We start from the raw sequence: 19,885 nt of genomic DNA, 5'->3' as shown, positions 1-19,885 counted from the left end.
TGGGCAGTCCCTCCAGATCAGGACCCACCACACCTGGGGGGCTGCCTCTTACTGGCCAAAAGGATCCCTGACATCTCTAAGGGCAAAATGATTTTCACGCCAGAATTGCTAGTCTAAGACTTATTCTGGAACCAAATTTCGTCCCATTCTATCTCTGTTTTCTTGCTGACTTTTGACAATGTTCTTTTGCTCCTATTATTCAATCATATTTACTGAGCGCTTCCTGTGTGCAGAACATGTACTAAGTGCTTGGCTATTACCTTTTATGTACCAAATTCCTCTTCTTCCCACCCTGAAGCGTCTCCTTCCCCTTGACTTTTCAATCACTATTGCCTGTTCCAGCACGCTTTCTGTCTCAGAAACCTGAAAACTTGGCATTGTCCTTGACCGGTTCCTCTCCTCCAATCTGTGTAATCAGTCAAGTCAGTAAATTCTGTCAATTCTATCTTCAGAACATCTCTAGAATTGACCCCTTCCTCTGCATCCAAACTGCTAGCTAACACATGAATCAGAATACTTGACATATCCTGGCTTGGCTACTGCATCAGCCTTCTTGTTGACCTACTTGCTTCCAGTTTCTCCCCAGTCCAGGTCACACTTCATTCTGTATATATCTCCCCACTTATCAAAGCCCTCCAATGGTTGCCCGTCCATCTGCACATTAAGCAGAAACTCCTTATCATATGCTCTGATCAGCTCTCTTCCTCATATCTACTCTTACTCCTCTCTCACTACAGCACAACCATACACTTTGCTCCTCTAATACCAACCTATTCACTGTGCCCTGTTTACATCACTGACTCCTTGCTCCTGCCTGGATCTTCCTTCTTATTCATATTGGTCAGACACCACTCCCTGCAACCTCAAAGACCTACTAAAATCGTATCTCCTAGAGATGGTCTTCCCTGACTATTCTCTCAGCTCCCTACTCTATTTCTTTCCCTTCTCTGCCCCATAGCACTTACATACATATCTGTAAATTATTTATTTTGATTATTTATATTATATATATTTATATAGTTCATCATGGGCAGGCAACATATCTACTAAGTGTTATATTTTACTCTCCCAAGCACTGCACGTAGCAAGTGCTCAGTAAATACCACTGATTGATCATTGATTGATTTTTGTATTACCTATGGATTTGATTCCATACCCTAGGCACTAGGGAATTCACTCACCCCCATAGCATTTATGTCCATATCTTTATATCTTCCCCTTACCCGTGATTTTATTTTAATGTCTGTCTCCTCGGCAAGATTGTAAGCTCCTTGAGGGCAGGGATCAGGTCTACTCACTTGGTTGTACTCTCCCAAGGGTTTAGTTTAGTGCTTTATATACACTTAATGCTCAATCACTCGATCATTCAGTAGTATTTATTGAGTGCTTTCTGTGACCACCCATCGATTAATGATTGAATAATCTTGGCAGCTTCATGTTCACTTGTTTGATACATTGTATTTAAACTATATTTCAGCTGCCTTCCTGGTTGAGGGAGTGGAGAGAGAGAAAAGGCTTTTCTTAATTACTAAATTCCAGACAAATTGGCAGCCAGAGCTGTTTCCAAAGTGGTGAGAACACATAGTAACAGTTTGACAAAGGGGAAGTGCTGTTGGTCCAGGGAACTGCTGCTCTGTGTGGGATCCAGAACAACTGCATCCATCACTTGCTGGGTGGTTCTTCTCACCTTGAACACAGGAGCCCTGGGAAAGTCGGGTGGCGGGGGACGGACTTCGGGTCAAATTAGGAGGCACACATCCCAGTACAGTCATATGGCCCGAAATCCAGGTTTGCACAGGCTCAAATACAGCGGTTTCTCGGTTCATTCAGTCAGTTGTATTTATTGAGTGCTTAATGTGCACAAAGCATTGTACTAAGCACTTGATTTTCTTATTTAAAAAGAAATATTACAACAATCATTAATCAATAATCATTACAATAATTATTACAATAATCATTGTATTTGTTCTATGTGTCAAGCAATGTTCTAAGCGCTGGGATAGATACAAGGTTATCCATCAGGTTGTCCCACGTGGGGCTCACGGTCTTCATCCCCATTTTACAGATGAGGTAACTGAGGCCCAGAGAAGTTAAGTGACTTGCCCCAAGTCACATAGCTGCCAAGTGGCTGAACTGGGATTAGAACCCAAGTCCTTCCAAGTCCGGGCTCTCTCCACGAAGCCACGCTGCTCCTCTAATTAAGCTTCCCTTCTTCTCTTGGTTTGCATTTAAAGGTCGCAGGTCCCTTAGGTGACCTTAAGAAGCTGTGGGATTTGGGATTTTTTAAGGAAATGAACATTCCTTCTGCAGACGTGGCAAGTTGCAAGTTTCCCCTCTTATTCCTGCTCCCTGCGATTTGCCATTCTTAAGAAGCAGAAGAGCCAAAAGGCAGCCACCAGAAAAGCCAAAGTAGACCAGAGTCATCAACTGGACAATTTGCTCCAGGGCGGCGGGCATCTCAGGACTTAGTTCTGGGCCGTTTTGCCATCCCACAGATGGCAGCAGGTACTGTCGATTCAAGTCTGTGACTGACCCGTGGAGAGAAATGCCTTAAACATTCTTCTTGATTTATGGACACTTTCAAGGGAATGGCAAGGACCGCAGGAAGACGCCTTTGTTTTTTCTTTTGCCTTAAATGCAGATACGTTTAGATGAAAGAAACCCCTACGTTAAGCTGAAAATCTAGTGGCTGCTCTTCTTCTCTTCTCTCCTTTGCAGCCCTAAATCACCCCAGGGAAGGGGTTTTGCTGTTCCTTGCTCTTCCCTGCCTTTCCTGCACTCCTACCTTCCTTTCCCCCTGAACTCTCCCCCTTCCTTTGTTCTCAGATTTAAGATGGCTGGGGATCTGGAACCCGGGGAGAGATGTTGGCAGAAACTGCCTTTTTGAAAGGAAAGCTCCGAGAGGTGCTGTTGGCGTTTAAAGGCGATAAAGGGGGTGCTTTCGAAGAGAAGTTCATTCAATAGTATTGAGTGCTTCAATATTGAGTGCTTACTATGTGCAGAGCACTGTACTAAGCGCTTGGAATGGACAAATGAGAGCAGCAGCGTGGCTCAGTGGAAAGAGCCCGGGCTTGGGCGTCAGAGGTCCTGAGTTCAAATCCCAGCTCTGCCACTTGTCAGCTGTGGGACCTTGGGCAAGTCACTTCCCTGGGCCTCAGTTCCCTCATCTGTCAAATGGGGATGAAGACTGGGAGCCTCACGTGGGACAACCTGATGCCCCTGTATCTCCCCCAGCGCTTAGAACAGTGCTCTGCACATGGTAAGCGCTTAACAAATACCAACATTATTATTACAAATCGGTAACAGAGACAGTCCCTGCCCTTTGATGGGCTGAAGAGGAATCTGCTTCGCCCCCCAGGCCTTTGGTGAGGGAGGGTGGGAGGTGAAATCATTCAATAGTATTGTTCGTTTATTCAATAGTATTTATTGAGCGCTTACTCTGTGCAGAGCACTGGACTAAGCCCTTGGAATGGACAAATGGGTAACAGATAGAGACAGGCCCTGCCCTCTGACGGGCTTAAGAATCTGCTTCGTCCCCGAGGCCTTTGGTGAGGGACGGTGGGAGGTGAAATCATTCAATAGTATTTTTCGTTCATTCAATAGTATTTATTGAGCGCTTACTCTGTGCAGAGCACTGGACTAAGCGCTTGGAATGGACAAATGGGTAACAATTAGAGACAGTCCCTGCCCTTTGACGGGCTTACAGTCTAATCGGGGGAGACGGACAAGAACAACAGCAATAAATAGAAACTGAGAGCTCTTCTTGAGGCCCTCAGCGCGTCCCTTTTCCCTCCAGGCCACACCGGGGCTCCCCGAGGAGGCCAGGCCTGAGGACAGACGCCGCCGCCGCCGCCGCCATTTTACACGAGGACTCAACCGCCATTCCCTCCTCGCGCGCCGGCGCGCGCCCGGGAAGGGGAGCGCGAGCGGGCGCGCAGGCGCAAAGAGGGGAGGGGGGGGAGGGGGCGGGCGCGCGGGCCGGCCGGGAGGGGGAGCGCGAGCGGAGGCGCAGGCGCAAGGGGGAGGGGGCGGGCGCACGGGCCGGCCGGGAGGGGGAGCGCGAGCGGGCGCGCAGGCGCAAGGGGGAGGGGGCGGGGGCGCGCGCGCGCGCGCGCCGTGTGGCTCTCGCGAGAGTTGAGGAGACCTATATGAAGGCGCAGGCGCGGCCCCGTCCTTCCCTCCCGGTGAGCCGGTCCTGAGCGCGGCGGCCGCAGCAGCAGCAGCAGCAGCAGCAGCAGCAGCCATAGCCATAGCAACCCCTCTCCGCCCTCCTCCCATGGAAGACTCGATGGACATGGACATGAGCCCTCTGCGGCCCCAGAACTTCCTCTTCGGTAAGGTGAGGGGCGCGCGGGGAGGGCGCCGACCTTGTGCGGAGCGCTGCGGGGAGGCCGTTGCGGAGCCGTTAGCGGGCCGGAGTTGCGGGCACGTGGTGGGCGGCGGGAGCGCGCGCTCCGGGACTGGCCCCTCCCCCCCCCCCCCCCCCCCCCGCACCGGGGACCCGCAGCACCCCCATAATCACAACCGCCAGGGGATGGGTTGGGCCTTTCCTCGGTGCTAAGCGCTGGGGAGGACCCGAGGTCATCCCGTGGGCCCACGTGGGGCTTCACCTCCATCTTGCGGAGGACTGTGCTCCTCACCCCCCCCCCCCCGTAATAAAAACGGATTTGTTAAGCGCTTACTTTGTGCTAAGCGCTGGGGAAGGCACGAGGTCATCAGGTGGGCCCACGTGGGGCTCGCCGGCTTCATCTCCATCTTGCAGAGGACTAGGCTCCTCCCCCCCCCCTTTTTCGTAATATGGTATTTGTTAAGCGCTTACTCTGTGCTAAACGCTGGGGTGGGCCCACGTGGGGCTCGCAGGCTTCATCTCCATCTTGCAGGGGATCATGCTCCTCCCCCCCCTTTTAATAATGTGGTATTTGTTAAGCGCTTACTCTGTGCTTAGCGCTGGGTTGGGCCCACGTGGGGCTCGCAGGCTTCCTCTCCATCTTGCAGAGGACGAGGCCCCCCACCCCTTTTCATAATAATAATGGTATTAAGCGCTTCCTTTGTGCTAAGCGCTGGGCTAGATATAGGTGGGCCCACGTGGGGCTCGCAGGCTTCATCTCCATCTTGCAGAGGACTAGGTTCCCCCCACTTTTAATAATAATGGTATTTGTTAAGTGCTTCCTTTGTGCTAAGCTCTGGGGTAGACCCGAGGTCATCCCGTAGGCCCACGTGGGGCTCGCAGGCTTCATCTCCATCTTGCAGAGGACTAGGCCCCCCCCACTTTTAATAATAAGGGTATTTGTTAAGCGCTTACTGTGTGCTGAGCGTTGGGGAAGACCCGAGGTCAAAACGTAGGCCCACGTGGGGCTCGCAGGCTTCATCTCCATCTTGCAGAGGACTAGCCCCCCCCCCCACTTTTTAAATAATAATGGTATTTGTTAAGCGCTTCCTTTGTGCTAAGCGCTGGGGAAGACCCGAGGTCATCACGTAGGCCCACGTGGGGCTCGCAGGCTTCATCTCCATCTTGCAGAGGACTAGGCCCCCCCCCCTTTTCATAATAATAATGGTATTAAGCGCTTCCTTTGTGCTAAGCGCAGGGGTAGACCCGAGGTAATCAGGTAGGCCCACGTGGGGCTCGCAGTTTTCATCTCCATCTTGCAGAGGACTAGGCCCCCCTTTAATAATGATAATAATGGTATTAGGCGCTTACGCTGTGCTAAGCGCTGGGGTGGACCCGAGGTAATAAGGTGGACCCACATGGGGCTCGCAGGCTTCATCTCTTGCAGATGATGACTAGACCCCCCCCCCCAATAATATAATGGTATTTGTTAAGCGCTTACACTGCCAAGCGCTAAGCACTGGGGTAGACCCGAGGTAATCGGGTTGGCCCACGTGGGGCTCGCAGGCTTCACCCCCATCTTGCAGTTGACTAGGCCCCCTCCCCACCTTTTAATAATAACAATGGTATTTGTTAAGCGCTTATACTGTGCCAAGCACTCGTTCCAAGCGCAGGGATAGATACGGGGTAATCCGGTTGGCCCACGTGGGGCTCACAGGCTTCATCCCCATCTTGCAGATGACTAGCGGGTCCCCCCCCCTTAATAATAATGATAATGGTATTTGTTAAGCGCTTACACTATGCCAAACGCTAATTGCTGGGGTAGACCCGAGGTAATCGGGTTGGCCCACGTGGGGCTCGCAGGCTTCACCCCCATCTTGCAGATGACTAAGCCCCCCTTTGATTAATAATAATGTATTACGCGCTTACTCTATCAAGCTCTCATTCTAAACGCTGGGGTAGACCCAAGTTAAAAACGTGGGTCCATGTGGGGCCCAAAGGCTTCATCCCCATCTTGCAGATGACTGCCCCCCTTTGATTAATAATGTATTCATTAAGTGCTTACTCTGCATCAAGCACTGTCCTAAGCGCAGGGGCAGACACAGGATAATCAAGTTGGCCCATGTGGGGCTCATAGGCTTCATCCCCCATCTTCCAGATGACTAAGCCACCCTTTAAATAATAATGATGGTATTTAAGCGCTTGCTTTGTGCCAAACACTGTTCTAAACGCTGGGGTAGGCACAAGGTAATCAGGTTGTCCCACTTGGGGCTCAGTCTAGATCCCCATCTTCTAAATGACTAACCGACCCGCTTTTAATCAGCTCCCCCTCTCAATCGCCACCACTCGGCCCCTTTGTTCTCCCTCACCCCACAGCATTTGTGCATATATGTAGGAGTATGTTTATACTGATGCCTGTTTTTCTTGTTTTGTGGTGTACGTATCTATAGTTCCATTTGTATTGATACTATTGATGCCTGTTTACTTGTTTTGATGTCTCGCCCCCCGCCAGACTATGAGCCCATTGTGGGCAGGGATTATCTCTCTCTGTTGCTGAATTGTACTTTCCAAGTGCTTAATACAGTGCTCTGCACAGAGTACGTAGTGTGTACTGCACACAGTAAGTGCTCAGTAAATGAATGAATTGAATGAAGGAGGCCCAGTGAAGTGACTTGCCAGAGGTCACTCAGGAGACAAGTGGTGGGGTCCCATTTAGAACCCACGACCTCTGACTCCCAAACCTTTATTCTTTCCACTAAGCCACACCTCTTGACCAAACAGGGGTAAGAATGTGTAGTGGCTGAGCCATGCTTTGGCCATGGTGAGCAAGGGGGCCATCTAAGGGCCTGTTCTCAGAAATTTTAATCCCGAGAAATGTGGAAAGGAAATGGGGGCATTTTTTGACGTTAATAAGATGCTTTAAAAATCACAACCACCACCACCTGGCAACCTTTGCTTGTGAAAACTCCCAACCTGGAGGACCCCTTTTTTAGAGGTCATTTCTATAATTCATTCATTCGGATTTAATGAGCGCTTACTGTGCACAGAGCATTGTATTAACCGCTTTGGAAAGTAAATACAGCAAATCTTTCTCCAATACATAGGTGGTTGGGTTGGGGGAGGGGGCTAGGGAGAAAAGAAAAGGTGGATACAAGAGGGTGTTTATGTTAACTGTTGCATTACCTTGCAGGTTGTGAGTTGAAAGCTGACAAAGATTATCATTTCAAGGTGGACAATGATGAGAACGAGCACCAGTTGTCTTTGAGAACGGTAATAAATTTATATCTACACTGATGATAGGACTGTTAGCAACCACAGTCAGCATTAATAGAGACAAAATGGGTAATTTCCATCATTTTATGACATGTGCAAGACAGTAATGTAGAATTTCTACACTTGAGATTCTCTAGGCGGACTAGAAAGAGTAGAAGCTTCAAAATATGATTTTTGAGCCAAAAATATTTACTCTTTACAAATATATTATGTAAACATTCACCCATAATTTTGATTTAACTTACTGTGGCATGCAAAGGTATGGAGTAATGAAGATAATGATAGTTGTGGTCTTTCCTGCTTACTGTGTGCTAAGCACTGGGGTAATCAGGTTGGGCACAGTCCCTGTCCCACATGGGACTCAGTCTCAATCCCTGTTTTACAGATGAGGTAACAGGCCTAGTGAAGTGACTTGCCCAAGGTCACACAGCAGACATGTGCAGGTCTGGGATTAGAGCCCAGTTCTACTGACTACTGCTCTTTGCACTAGACCATGCTCCTTCCCATAATTTATGGACATTGTTAGACATGGTCCATATCCCACGGGGAGGTTTTCAGACTAAAAGAAGCTGCCATTTGGGATGGGTGGGGGAAGCTCCAAGCAGTAAAAATAACAATAGATTATTGCTCTGGGGGTTAGTCTTTGGATTCCCTTTTCCAGTCTGGTGCTCCCAAACTTCTGCAATTCCCTCAACACTCCAGATATTCATTCAATAGTATTTATTGAGCACTTACTATGTGCAGAGCACTGTTAAAAGCACTTGGACATAGTACAGGTAACTGCTTTACCAGAGAACTTTCCAGTAAGGTTTCCATGTTCACTATTGGGGAAGGATGACTTTTTTTAGTGAAAACATTTATTGTTTATGGTCGTGAGTCCTTCTGGTAGACAAGTCTTTGACTTCCTGACTTTGTTTCCACAAAACTTCATAGACATAGTGATGCCTTGGGAAATGAGAAATCCCAATATGACTGGAATTGCTCTCCCAATATAATTTGCTTCACTGGGGTAACAGGCCTTTTTAGACCATTATTTTGGGGGTGATTGTAAGTTTTCCTTGAAGCTCTGAAGATCTCTTTCTTCACAGGTCAGTTTAGGAGCAGGTGCCAAAGATGAACTGCATGTCATAGAAGCAGAGGCATTGAATTATGAAGGCAGTCCAATTAAAGTAACACTGGCATCTTTGAAAATGTCTGTGCAGCCCACGGTAAGAGTACATTGAATATTGCAACCCTTCTTGCTGAATAACTCTTTGAGGTCACAAGCGCTAGTGTGTGGGTGGCTTGGAGGACAAGAGGTTTTATTTTTAGGAGTTAGTACCCGTTAGTTTATTTTGTGATCTCTTCATTACAGTGGGCTACTAGGAAAAAGCTCATTTTGCTTTTCTAGTAAAATGGGTGTACAATAAAAGTAAACCCACAATGCTCTAATAAGAGCCCTTCCCATTCCAAGGGAATAGTAGGGTGGTGAGGTGCCAGGGTGGGGTTTTGGGCCTTTATTCCAAGAGCCATGGCTTCAAGCAGGGTTTTCTGGGGTGACGGGTGCTTGCGCTGAAGAATGACAACCTGTCACAGAGGTTAGGTTTCTTTTGCTCTTGCACTTTGCCCTCCCAAATTGCTCACAAAGGGGAGATTGATAACCCCCACACTTCCCATTTGGCTAGTGACTGCATTGAGTCTTCAGCATTGGATGCTGAAACCAGTCTTGAGGCTGGCAAAGCCAGAAGCCATGGCTCAGTCATATGCACAGTGAAACATTCCAACTGCAAAATTCTAAAGTTGGCCCTGGAAGCACTGATGTCAGTGGATCCATGTAAAATGATTGCATGGCATAAGGTTAGGCAGGTGTGATTGGCAGCGGAGAGGGTTTCTGTGCCTTTTCCCTAGGGATGAGTGGCATTCAACTCAGACCACATTTCCAGCTATGGTGGCACCCAATGATGCCCTGATTTTTTTTTTTTGTTTTTGTTTTAAAGTGATCCTGTAAAGTCCCAGCTTCACGCTAGTGGTGGTAATGACTACTGTCCTTGGTACAGTGATTATAGTGAGGGGTGGAAATTCCCCTTCCTCAGTTGTATAGTTTGCTGGAAACAGCCAATCACTGATGCCAAGCAGAAGAGGGACATACAAAGATGAGATGCAGGTCAGATCTCCTTCATCATGGAATAAAGGGGAGTGGAACTCATGCTTCTTTGGGAAACGATGAATTTGTCTTGATGTGATTGCCATGGGTGTCGACTCTTAACTTGAAAACTCTTTCAGGTTTCTCTTGGTGGATTCGAAATCACTCCGCCAGTGGTTTTGAGGTTGAAGTGCGGTTCAGGCCCTGTTCATGTCAGTGGACAGCATCTAGTAGGTATGTATGTAGATTGAAATAACCAGACATCCATTTTATAAGACATTTTTATTAGGATAGCACAGTAAGAAACATTGCTTTTTTTCCCCCCACTCTTTGGGGTCAGTGGGAACAATAAGTTAAGGATCTGTAGTCAAGAGGACTAATATTTATTGGTTCCTTCTAATCCTTTTGTTTATGAAGACTTGGGATAGCATTTAAGCCAAAAGTAATGAAATTTAACAAATTAAATCTTTAGCTTTAGAGGAAGATGCAGTGTCAGATGATGACGAAGAGGAAGAGGTGAAACTCGGAAATCTGTCTGGCAAGCGACCTGCACCCGGAGTGGTTCCTAAGGTTCCGCAGGTATGAATCCTTCAATGTCTCGCAGATGAGTTCTTGACAGTAATTGTTGGCTAATTAAAAAAAAAAAAATCTCTTTAGTTTTTCAAACAGCTGAGAGCTATAAGCTGTTCTACAGTTCCCTGACTAGAGGCCACAGTAAAACATTCCCTTTACAGTGGGTGGATTTTAGCTGAGGACATCCAGCATAGCATCAACATTCACATGGATTGAGGTGGAAAAGGAGTAACCAGGAGGAAAGGCTTCCAGCAGTGTAATGGACATTTCTCATCCCCCACAGTAAGGCTCTGGAGCCATTTCTGAAGGGACAATTTTAATACCCAACATAGACTCATAGCAGAGGCCAATCCAATATGTGTAGAGCTGGTTTTCTCATGAGTGGTAACCGTGGTGTCTGACCATATCCGTAAGCTTATTCATTCAATCATATTTATTGAGTGCTTACTGTGTACATTGCACCGTACTAGGTGCTTGGAATGTACAATTTGGCAACTGATAGAGACAATCTAAACGGGGGGAGACAGACAACAAACCAAAACTACGTAGGCATCAATACCATTATCTTAAGCAGGGAGTGTGCCTGTTAATTCTGTTGCACTGTACTTAGGGTAGTGTAGCATTCTGCACATGGTAAGTGCCCAGTAAATACGATTGATAGTTTTTATGCAGAGAATGTCTGATTTTTAACATATGTTCCCTTTTTCAAGAAAAAAGCAAAATTGGCAGAACTGGCAGAGGATGAGGAAGAGGATGATGAAGATGATGAGGATGATGATGAAGAGTAAGTCTTCTGGGGGCTCTGGGTGGAGCTGGGATTGTGGGGGGATGACTCTGGATCAGGTAGTTTGCAGAAGAGCATCATGGAGAATTGTTAGAAATATCCCCCTCCTCCCCCCTGTTCCCCTGATCCTCTATCCCCCTCCTGCTCCCCAAATCATCGGTCCCCCTCCTCCCCCGTTCCCCTGATCCTCAATCCCCCTCCTCCCTCTGCTCCCCTAATCCTCTATTCACCGATGGTGCACATCACCAGCCTAATGATGGAAATAGTTGCCAGTAGGGCTGGAGAGAGGTCATAAATGGAGATTATTAGAAAGCTTTGCTTCAAGCTTTTTCTCTGTATAATTTTCGAGTTTCCTCATCTTTCCTACTCTTGGGGAAGTACTGGAAGTAGAAATGAAAGTACTGAAGAAGTTCAGCAGGGAGAAATGTGAAGAAGCTCATGACTGAGGGTTGACTATATTGACTATTCATGAACTTTCTGGTTCATGAAAGTCTAATGCGTGTTTCAAATGGGGGATGACATTTATTGACTGATTAAATCACAACATAAACTGAATCTTACATGTAGACTCTAGAGCAAGTTTGTGTAGCGGGAAGGAGAAAAATCATGGGGTGGGGAAGAGGAGGGAAGTCACAACCTGAACATGCAAATGACATCCAATGATGTAAAAACTACTGAATGCAGAACGTATTTGGGGGGATCAGCAACAAAAACACAGCATTAACTTTTCCAGTTACATGATTTCAAAAGCCATTCTAAAGTTCTGGTGGGTTGGTGAATTTGCCCCGACAGCATAATTAAAAGACTTGTATATTGATGCATTTGCAGTGAAGATGAAGATGATGACTTTGAGGAGGAAGAGAAGACTCCAGCCAAGAAAGTAAGGATGTTTCAGAAGCAGTTTACTGAAATATGGCTATGAAATATTGTGATTGCTAACCTGAAGTGCCACTTAGCTGTGTGACTGTGGGCAAGTCACTTAACTTCTCTGTGCCTCAGTTACCTCATCTGTAAAATGGGGATTAAGACTATGAGCCTCATGTGGGACAACCTGATTACACTCTACCCCAGTGCTTAGAACACTGCTCTGCACATAGTAAGCGCTTAACAAATAGCAACATTATCATTATTATTCCTTTAGCAAACAAGCTAAGTAACAGTAAACTTACTGTTTACTTGGGGCGCCAATCCCAAGGATTTTTATTTTAATACTGTGATGTGGTCACCGGTAGCCAGGAAAGACAATGTGCTGTGTTAGGGTAAAAAAAAAAAAAGAGTATATGTGGGCAGTGTAGTTTTATTCTAACAGATTTTGCCTAGGTCTAATAATGGACATTGCGGGGAGGAGTTATGACTAGAATATAACTGATTCAAGGGAGGAAAAGATTAAGTATTTACCTTTGTTTATTTCAGTCTGCCCGAGATACTCCAGCAAAAAATGCACAAAAATCAAACCAGAATGGAAAAGATTCTAAGCCATCCACACCAAAATCGAAAGTGAGTGAATATTATCATAGTTCTTCATGGGGTCAGCTGCCTTGGACAGAGAACATCACAAAACACACTAAAAGGGGTATTCTGGTCATACCAGAGGTTGGGTCAGCCCTCTTTTTTTTTTATTTAGGTATTTTTTTTTTTGAGCTTGAGAAAACAGCAGGCCGCCTAGGAGCAGGTCAATTTTTGTAGAATTACTGATGACCACACTTGACAGGCTGAAATGAAGTAGTATTCTGCCTTTGCTGATTTTTTCAACGATGAACTTTTTAGGGTTCAGAGTCATTCAAAAAACAACAAGAAAAATCTCCAAGAACACCCAAAGGACCTTTAACTGTAGATGATGTGAAAGCAAAAATGCAGGCCACCATGGAAAAGGTGAGTGACTTTGGAAAGTAATCTACGGTTTTCTTAGTTTAGGGATTTTATTGGATTGAAGGCCCGGTATGCTCACACATTGTGGAAGCATGGAATTGTCTTGCCAAGGACCTGCATGGCTGCGGTGCCACAGTCCCCTCAGGCCTAATAGCGGACCACTATAATATCCAGGTCATCCAATTGGTGACCTTAAATTGTTGGAAACCTGGGACAGGGGTCCTGTACTTTCCCCAGCGTTCCGCACACGGGTGCTCGCTGTCGGCTTCCCGCGAATGTCTTTTGAACTGTGAGGCGGTTCTTCCCCGATCATTACCTCCTGATCATTACGAATGCCGCAGCAGACGTCAGTCGCTGGTGAGGGACGGTACGGGCTGTCCGTACCACCTCAAGTAGCAGGAAGCTTCGTGCGTTGGCAGAGGGAGATCGGGTCTAGAAAGGGCTCATTGTAGGCGTTCAGTTTCAGAGCCAGATACCTTATATGTGAGATGTAACCATTTGCCTGATGCTTTTTTGTATCTGGAGTAGGAAATGCAAGTTGGCCAGTGGGCCTAGTTAGCGCGCTCTCTCTTTTTTTTTTTTTCTTCCATTTCGAAGTCCTGTGTGCTGCAAATCCAGCAGAGGGCGTGCATGCTTTTGCGAGCATCTACTAAAAGTAACAAGTGACTTGATGTTCTAATCACACCACTTCGGGGAAATAACGAATACTTGGTGATTTCAAGAGTGAGTTATTAACTGGGCGATCTACTGCACTAAAGCCTTTTTTTTAAAAAGCGGGCACACTCAAGATTTCTCCTTTTTCACTGCTTTAACTGATCGATGATATTGGTTTATTGTGCAGAGGACTATACTAAGTTCTGGGGAGTTCCCTGGCCAGAAGGAGTTTACCGTTTGGAGCGGGGGAGACAGAAATGGCTACAAATTGTGGACATGTACATAAGGGTGCGGGGGGGGGGATAATTCCTTAATCTTTTTCTCCCTTGAATGAAAATAATTTGCACAGTTCAGCTATTTAAATTCAGGCATTGAGTTATATGCACAGGTGCCATCATACTCAGCGTTTATGGGGATTTGGGGAATTTAGTACCTGCTTCTCCACTACTGTTAAGGCCCATGTGGATCAGGAACTCTGTCGCTGATAAACTTGTATCTACCCCAGTGCTTACAACAGGGATGACCATAGTGCTGGATTATTATTTTCACAGATTCCTTGAAGTCGAATTTTTCCCTACTAGTATGCACAAATAAGAATGGCCATCCATACCTAGCATCTATGCAATTGAGTATTTCACAATTACATTATACTGCCCAAAGTGTTTAGTACAGTGCTCTGCACAGGGTAAGTATTCGGTATATAGGGTTGTCGTTCACTGTGTGGTGGCTGGTGTTCACTGTGTGGTTTTCTATCATTTTAATGCATTACTGTAGAAGTGCTTGAGAACTTTGCAGAAGGCTGTAGGCTGAGTGTACATGTGTGGCTTTTTTTGTGTATTGTCTTCAAGCATGCACTGTACATAAATAAGCATTTGGCTATTGCCCATATAGATTGTCTGTGGAGGGTGGGGAAAATACCAATCGAATGATTATCTGACAGGGATTTATTAAGGATAGTAGGCAGGGTTTCTTATTTTTACTCTCTCTGGAGGCATTTGCTGAGAATAGGGTTGAGGGAACTGGCCAATTCAGGAGAAATCTCAATGAGTTAAAGCCTTTATTAGGCAGGAGTAAAATTCCAGTCTATCCTCTAAAATAGGATTCAGGAGGCACAAGTGTAAGTTAGTGTACTTAGCGTTGAAAAACAAAACTCTGAGGATGTGGAAAGCCTGGCTAAGCACGATTACAGCAGAGTGAATGGGACACTCGTCAACCAGAAGCTGCTGTAATCACGTAGTTCTCCCTCCAAAATAAAGAACCGGAATGTGGCCTGCAAAGATTCGGGCAATTAACCCTCCTTACACTCTCAGAAACAACAAATTCTAGTAATGAACTGGACCTGCACTAGTGAGTACTGTCCAGTGTCATGAACTTTAAAGATGATATAAAAAAGGGAAGAAGTTCCAGAGAAGAGCTATAAAAATGACAGAAGAGTCGTGGACAGGTTGATAAGAGAGGGGGCCATTTAACTGGCTTCAGACCTGATCTCTATAGACCAGAGAAGGTTTACATTACTGCAGGAGATATTTTGAATCTTAAAAGGAAGAACTAGTTGATTTAAAAATGACTGCAGGAGGCATATGGGGTTCCTTTTTTTTCCTCAGAGGATCCTTGTGAAGAGCAAGGCAGACGTTCAGAGTTGATCTCAGTCCCTTTTAGTTTGGGGGAATATCTAGGTGAGTACCAGTTTCGAGTCAAGGTAGTTTGCCTCTGGAAGACAATACTGCACGCGTAGGAGTTACACATGTAACTCAATCTGCAGTTTCTTCAATGTATTTTTCTTTTTGAATTCAGAAGGTGCATCACTCACCTAGAGAATCGGGAAATGATGACTCTTGGATTTGTCTTTTAGGGTGGTGCCCTCCCAAAAGTGGAGGGCAAGTTTATCAACTACGTAAAGAATTGCTTCCGGATGTCTGATCAAGAGGTAACATATTTTGTGGGGATTCTATTTGAATACTCCAAATAGAGTATTCTTTGGGTGAGATGGGGAGAGTGGCTTTCTAATTTGTTTTCAACGTGATTCATAGTAATTCTCCCATTTCAAAAGGTTACCAGCCATAGACAATACTGCATATTAAATAAATGGAAACTGTTTTAGGGATTTACTTGGCAAAAGTTGAGAAGTTAATATTTTATTACATTTTTTCCAGCTTTTATATGGTTGGTAAATTATCTCTTGGTTACTAAACCCACAGAATTTTACTTCTGGCACAATATTGGCTAAGGAAATGAGTTGTGGTTTTCCTTGCTGCTGAATTTGGCCACTTGGGCAAGTCGGGTCTTAGCTTTATTTGGGGGGGAGGGAACTGTTTTTATATAGATCTTATGGGAGCTATTTTACTTCCTTTCCCAAAGTCAACTAACTTAGTGTTCAGGCCAAATGGTGGAATCAGGAAGTGAGTTGCTGAATTAGTTATTACTCAACTTGCAATAGGTTAAACCTGTTAGATTTTGCTTGAAATTCCTGTAATTTTAGGTATTTTGTCACTTGGAAGAAAAGGTTTTAGGCTTTACTGCTTCCACTAGTGGCTTAAAACTAACTTGTCCCAACTACCTGATCAACCAAAGTATATTATGAAAACTTGAGTAGTTCTCTACTGAGGCCAATCTGACCTGTCAGGGCAAAGGAAGTTCAGCCAATATTTGCCAGACGGATCCCCACCCTTTTTTTTTTAAACACAAACTAAAAATGTGTTGGGCTTTCTATGTAGGACAACTTAAAATTTGATTGTGTTCAGTAATATGGTCTTTGAATACGGCATGCTAAATATTATAACTTCAGTAAATAGAAGTCTTAATTTGTATACTTTGACCTGAGCTGACTAATATTAATAAAATTAATAAAGCAAGTCTTGCTTGCTTACAGTCTTAAAAACAAAACTTAAGCAGGCTTTTCTCATAAGCCTTTTCTAATAAGAGCGAGGGGGATTTGAGGTAAAGGGGAGCAACTAATGTGTTCGTACATAGCGTTGACTTTTTTAATCTGGTTTCTGCACATTTTCAGGCTATTCAAGATCTCTGGCTGTGGAGGAAGTCCCTTTAAAAAAAAACTGAACAGTTTGTTAAAATTTTCAGTCGTATTTCTGTAACAGTTTATCTGGCTGTCCTTTTTATAATGCAGAGTGAGAACTTTCCCTACCGTGTCTGATAAATGTCGTCCAGATTACTTTGCCAAGAATGTGTTGTCCAAAATGCCTGTTTAGTTTTTAAAAGATGGAACTCCACCCTTTGCTCCACTTTAAGTATGTATGGAATGTTATGATAGGGCATAGTAGTAGTGGTGGTCAGACAAATGGAAATGGTGGGGAGACAAAATATACATGTGAAATAAATTCAGTATTTTAATAAAGTAATATTGTTTCCTTATTTCTGGGGGATGGGGTTGTCTCTAAGCTTGTCAAAATATGAAGTGTTTCGAATTTGAAGTGATTCCTAAAAGCAGTTATTCAAGTTGGATGTGACTATTTGAATACAGAAAACTGAAATATCAGATGAAAAGTTACTGGCAATGAGGGTCAAAAGCAAATTTAACTTGAGCTATAATAATGTTAGGCCTGAGTTTGCTCTTTCAGATGGAGCTGTCTTCATGCCTTATAGAATTAACTACTTAAGCCTTTTTTGTTCTCTGGGGTGTCCATCTTCTCTTTCTCTCCCCCCAGTCAACTTCACTAGCTTAGCTGGAGGGCAGTTTGAGAAATGTAAAGCGATAGAAATCCTTTCACTTGTGCGTTTTCTCTCCCCCCACTCCCCAACCACCTGCCTTTTAAAATAGATAGAACTCATTCCCTTTGTGGTGTGTCATTACCCAGGTAGGTCATTGTGGGTTGTTGAGTTAGGATGCCTTCCTTAGTTACAGGAGCAGAGAAGCTAGCTTGAAGTGCTCAAAACCTTCCATTATGTTATCTAATTGACTCGATTGCCACCTGTTTTTATAACTAATGGTTGCTGAAACTTCTCTGCTCCCTTGGATAGAACTCAGCCTAGTCCTATCAAGGACCCAATTGTACTCCACTGTAAACAAGGTTCAGATAATGTCTTCAATATTTCTGTTACATAACTTCAGCCATCTGTTACACTGTCATTCCTGGCTTTTGGACTAACCAAAAGTACCCATTCAGAAGAACAAAAGCTGATTTGAAGACCAGAACGGTCCAGCTGGAGACTACTTGGATAAATGACCACCTGTATTTCTCACATACTGTCATACTGCTGGGATCTAACATCTAACTCAAATGGTGGTTAAATTGACTCTTTTTAAGGGGTTTGGAGGCCAAAGGGAAATGAAATGGGGGAGACTACTTTTCTACTTGGGAGGAGCTGGTAGCTGGTCTTAGAACAGCTACGGGTCCTGCACACATGAATTCGTACCCATGCCCGGGCTTTCCTGACCCAGTTCTTTCTCCTAGACCTGCACTATGTTGGTAGGGATGATTGGATCAGGAGTTGGGTCTCCGGTGTTTGAACAGCTGACAATATAGGGGTTTCAGGATTGCCTGTGAAAGGAAATCCCACATCCCAAAGACCAACTCGAGCTTTCATTAGCCTAAGGCTAGCTTTGTTATGGGGCCCATCCCTATTACGCTTCAGAAATTTCAAATCAGTTTTTGTAATGGAGGCCAAGTGGGACCTGGAGGCAGGCTTAAAGTGGGTTCTGTGGCTCCAGCTTTTGGGTAGGAGCTGGGTAAGATTGATCGGGTGTTCTACTTCCCTGCTGAAGGTGATGCTCACCCTCTAGCAAATTCATTCTCGGTATGCCAGTACCACCCTACCTGAGGTAAAAGGTATGAACTGGGATAGGTTGATGTCCCCCGTACAGAAGTCCACCTGAATGTTTTCTTGTCTGAAGCAGAAGCTGAGTATTGGAGACTGGCTGCTGCTTAGATTTGTGATGTCAAAGTACGAAGTAACGGCTGTTTAAAGAAAATGATGAGAATGAGCTGAATCTGAAGTCCCACTAATAATGGGGAATTCCTGGGGCTGATGAGCCAGGAAGAAAACTTGAATTTGTAAGGCATCAACCTTCCCCTAGGGAAGTAGAGTGATCCAGTGTGGGTAGAGCATAGGCCAGGGAGTCGGGGCCTGGGTTCTCATTCTAGCTCTATATTTCACCTGCCGTTTGACCTTGGTTAAGTCTGCCTCAGTTTCCTCACCTGTAAAATGGGAATTAAGGCTGAGCCCCATGTGGGCTTAAGCTTGTATCTATCCCAGTGCTCAGTGCAGGGCCTTGCACATAATAAGCACTGGAAAAAAGTTACTGTGAACTGCTGCTCTCAATTTATTTGCTTCTATCAAGGATATTTCTCAATTTTTGGTTTTTTTGCCCATTACAGACAAATACCTAATCACTCTTGGAGGCCTGAGGCAAGCTTGTCCTTGTTTAGGATTTTTCTGGATGTGATTGCTGGCCTAAAAAAAATAACAAGGTATCCAGACCCTTTATTCTCTTGTCCTTGCAGTAGCTGACCTACCTGTTTGCCATTTGTCATGAGTATATAGAATTTAAGTTGGCTACTCATATACATATCCATCTTTTCATTTTTCTTACTATCTGTAATGTGTTGCCTTATCCCTTATTAGATTGTAAACCCCTCGAGGGTTGGGATTGTATCTTCTAACCATTGTACTCCAATGTTTAGTACAGTGCATGGCACCCAGGTGCTCAATAAATACTATTACTTGATTGCTTCATATTGTAAACTCATTTTAATCAATCTGGCGGGTTGGGGCGGGCTACGCTAGCAGTTGATACATGGTACTGGAAACTGACTTACTGTACTCTAGGAACACACACACACTTGAGTGAAAGATGTGTTATTGTAAATACCCTGGTGGCTCAAATCACTAATAAATCCATTTGGCTGCTGAGCCTGTCCCCTGAGCCTTGAAATCAACTATTCCATAATGCTCTAATCCTTGTTCAGAGCTCTAGATCAGATCGGTGCACTAGTTGGGGCTGGGGGAGGGCTCCCGAGAAGAATGGGGGAGAGGTTTATGGTGGGTTTCCAGCCTTTCTCAGCATGCCTGTTCTCTCTCCTTATGCTGTGAGCTCCTTGTAGGACCTGATAATCTTCTCTCTACCCCAGTGCTTGGCAAAGTGGTGAACAAAAACCACCATTATTAATAATTATCTTGGCTGTGCTGTGGAGTCAGGCTTTGGGGGGTGGGCAGGAGGTGGGTGTGGGAGGAAACAATCTGGACGGGTGCAGAACACCTGGACCAATCAGATACACAATTAATTGGCTTTTAGATCTCAACTTTGGTGGGTTCACTCCACTTGGGG

At 45.1% G+C, this 19,885-nt stretch overlaps 1 protein-coding gene across 3 annotated transcripts; it reads left to right on the top strand.

The window, feature by feature from the left end:
• The first annotated feature begins 4,163 nt into the window (after nucleotides 1–4,163).
• On the top strand, nucleotides 4,164–19,291 carry NPM1 (nucleophosmin 1). Of its 3 annotated transcripts, none has more exons than XR_003754442.2 (12): nucleotides 4,164–4,334; nucleotides 7,518–7,597; nucleotides 8,689–8,808; nucleotides 9,863–9,956; nucleotides 10,195–10,301; nucleotides 11,006–11,079; nucleotides 11,908–11,959; nucleotides 12,493–12,576; nucleotides 12,847–12,951; nucleotides 13,546–13,671; nucleotides 15,455–15,529; nucleotides 16,610–19,291. XR_003754442.2 is itself a non-coding variant. In XM_029050354.2 (12 exons), exons 1-11 carry the CDS (start codon nucleotides 4,277–4,279, stop codon nucleotides 15,520–15,522), a joined length of 900 nt encoding a protein of 299 aa, XP_028906187.1. In that variant the 5' UTR covers nucleotides 4,164–4,276; the 3' UTR covers nucleotides 15,523–15,529; nucleotides 16,610–16,958. The 3 variants fall into 3 exon arrangements, 2 of the variants coding, with proteins under 2 accessions (XP_028906187.1, XP_028906188.1); XM_029050354.2 differs by having other exon boundaries at nucleotides 13,546–13,603; nucleotides 16,610–16,958; XM_029050355.2 differs by lacking the exon at nucleotides 13,546–13,671 and having other exon boundaries at nucleotides 4,166–4,334; nucleotides 16,610–16,958.
• Nucleotides 19,292–19,885: the final 594 nt, after the last annotated feature.

The sequence above is a fragment of the Ornithorhynchus anatinus genome, chromosome X1, assembly GCF_004115215.2.
Source record: "Ornithorhynchus anatinus isolate Pmale09 chromosome X1, mOrnAna1.pri.v4, whole genome shotgun sequence".
Classification (NCBI taxonomy): Eukaryota; Metazoa; Chordata; class Mammalia; order Monotremata; family Ornithorhynchidae; genus Ornithorhynchus; species Ornithorhynchus anatinus.
This window is presented reverse-complemented; position numbering and strand designations above follow the sequence as displayed.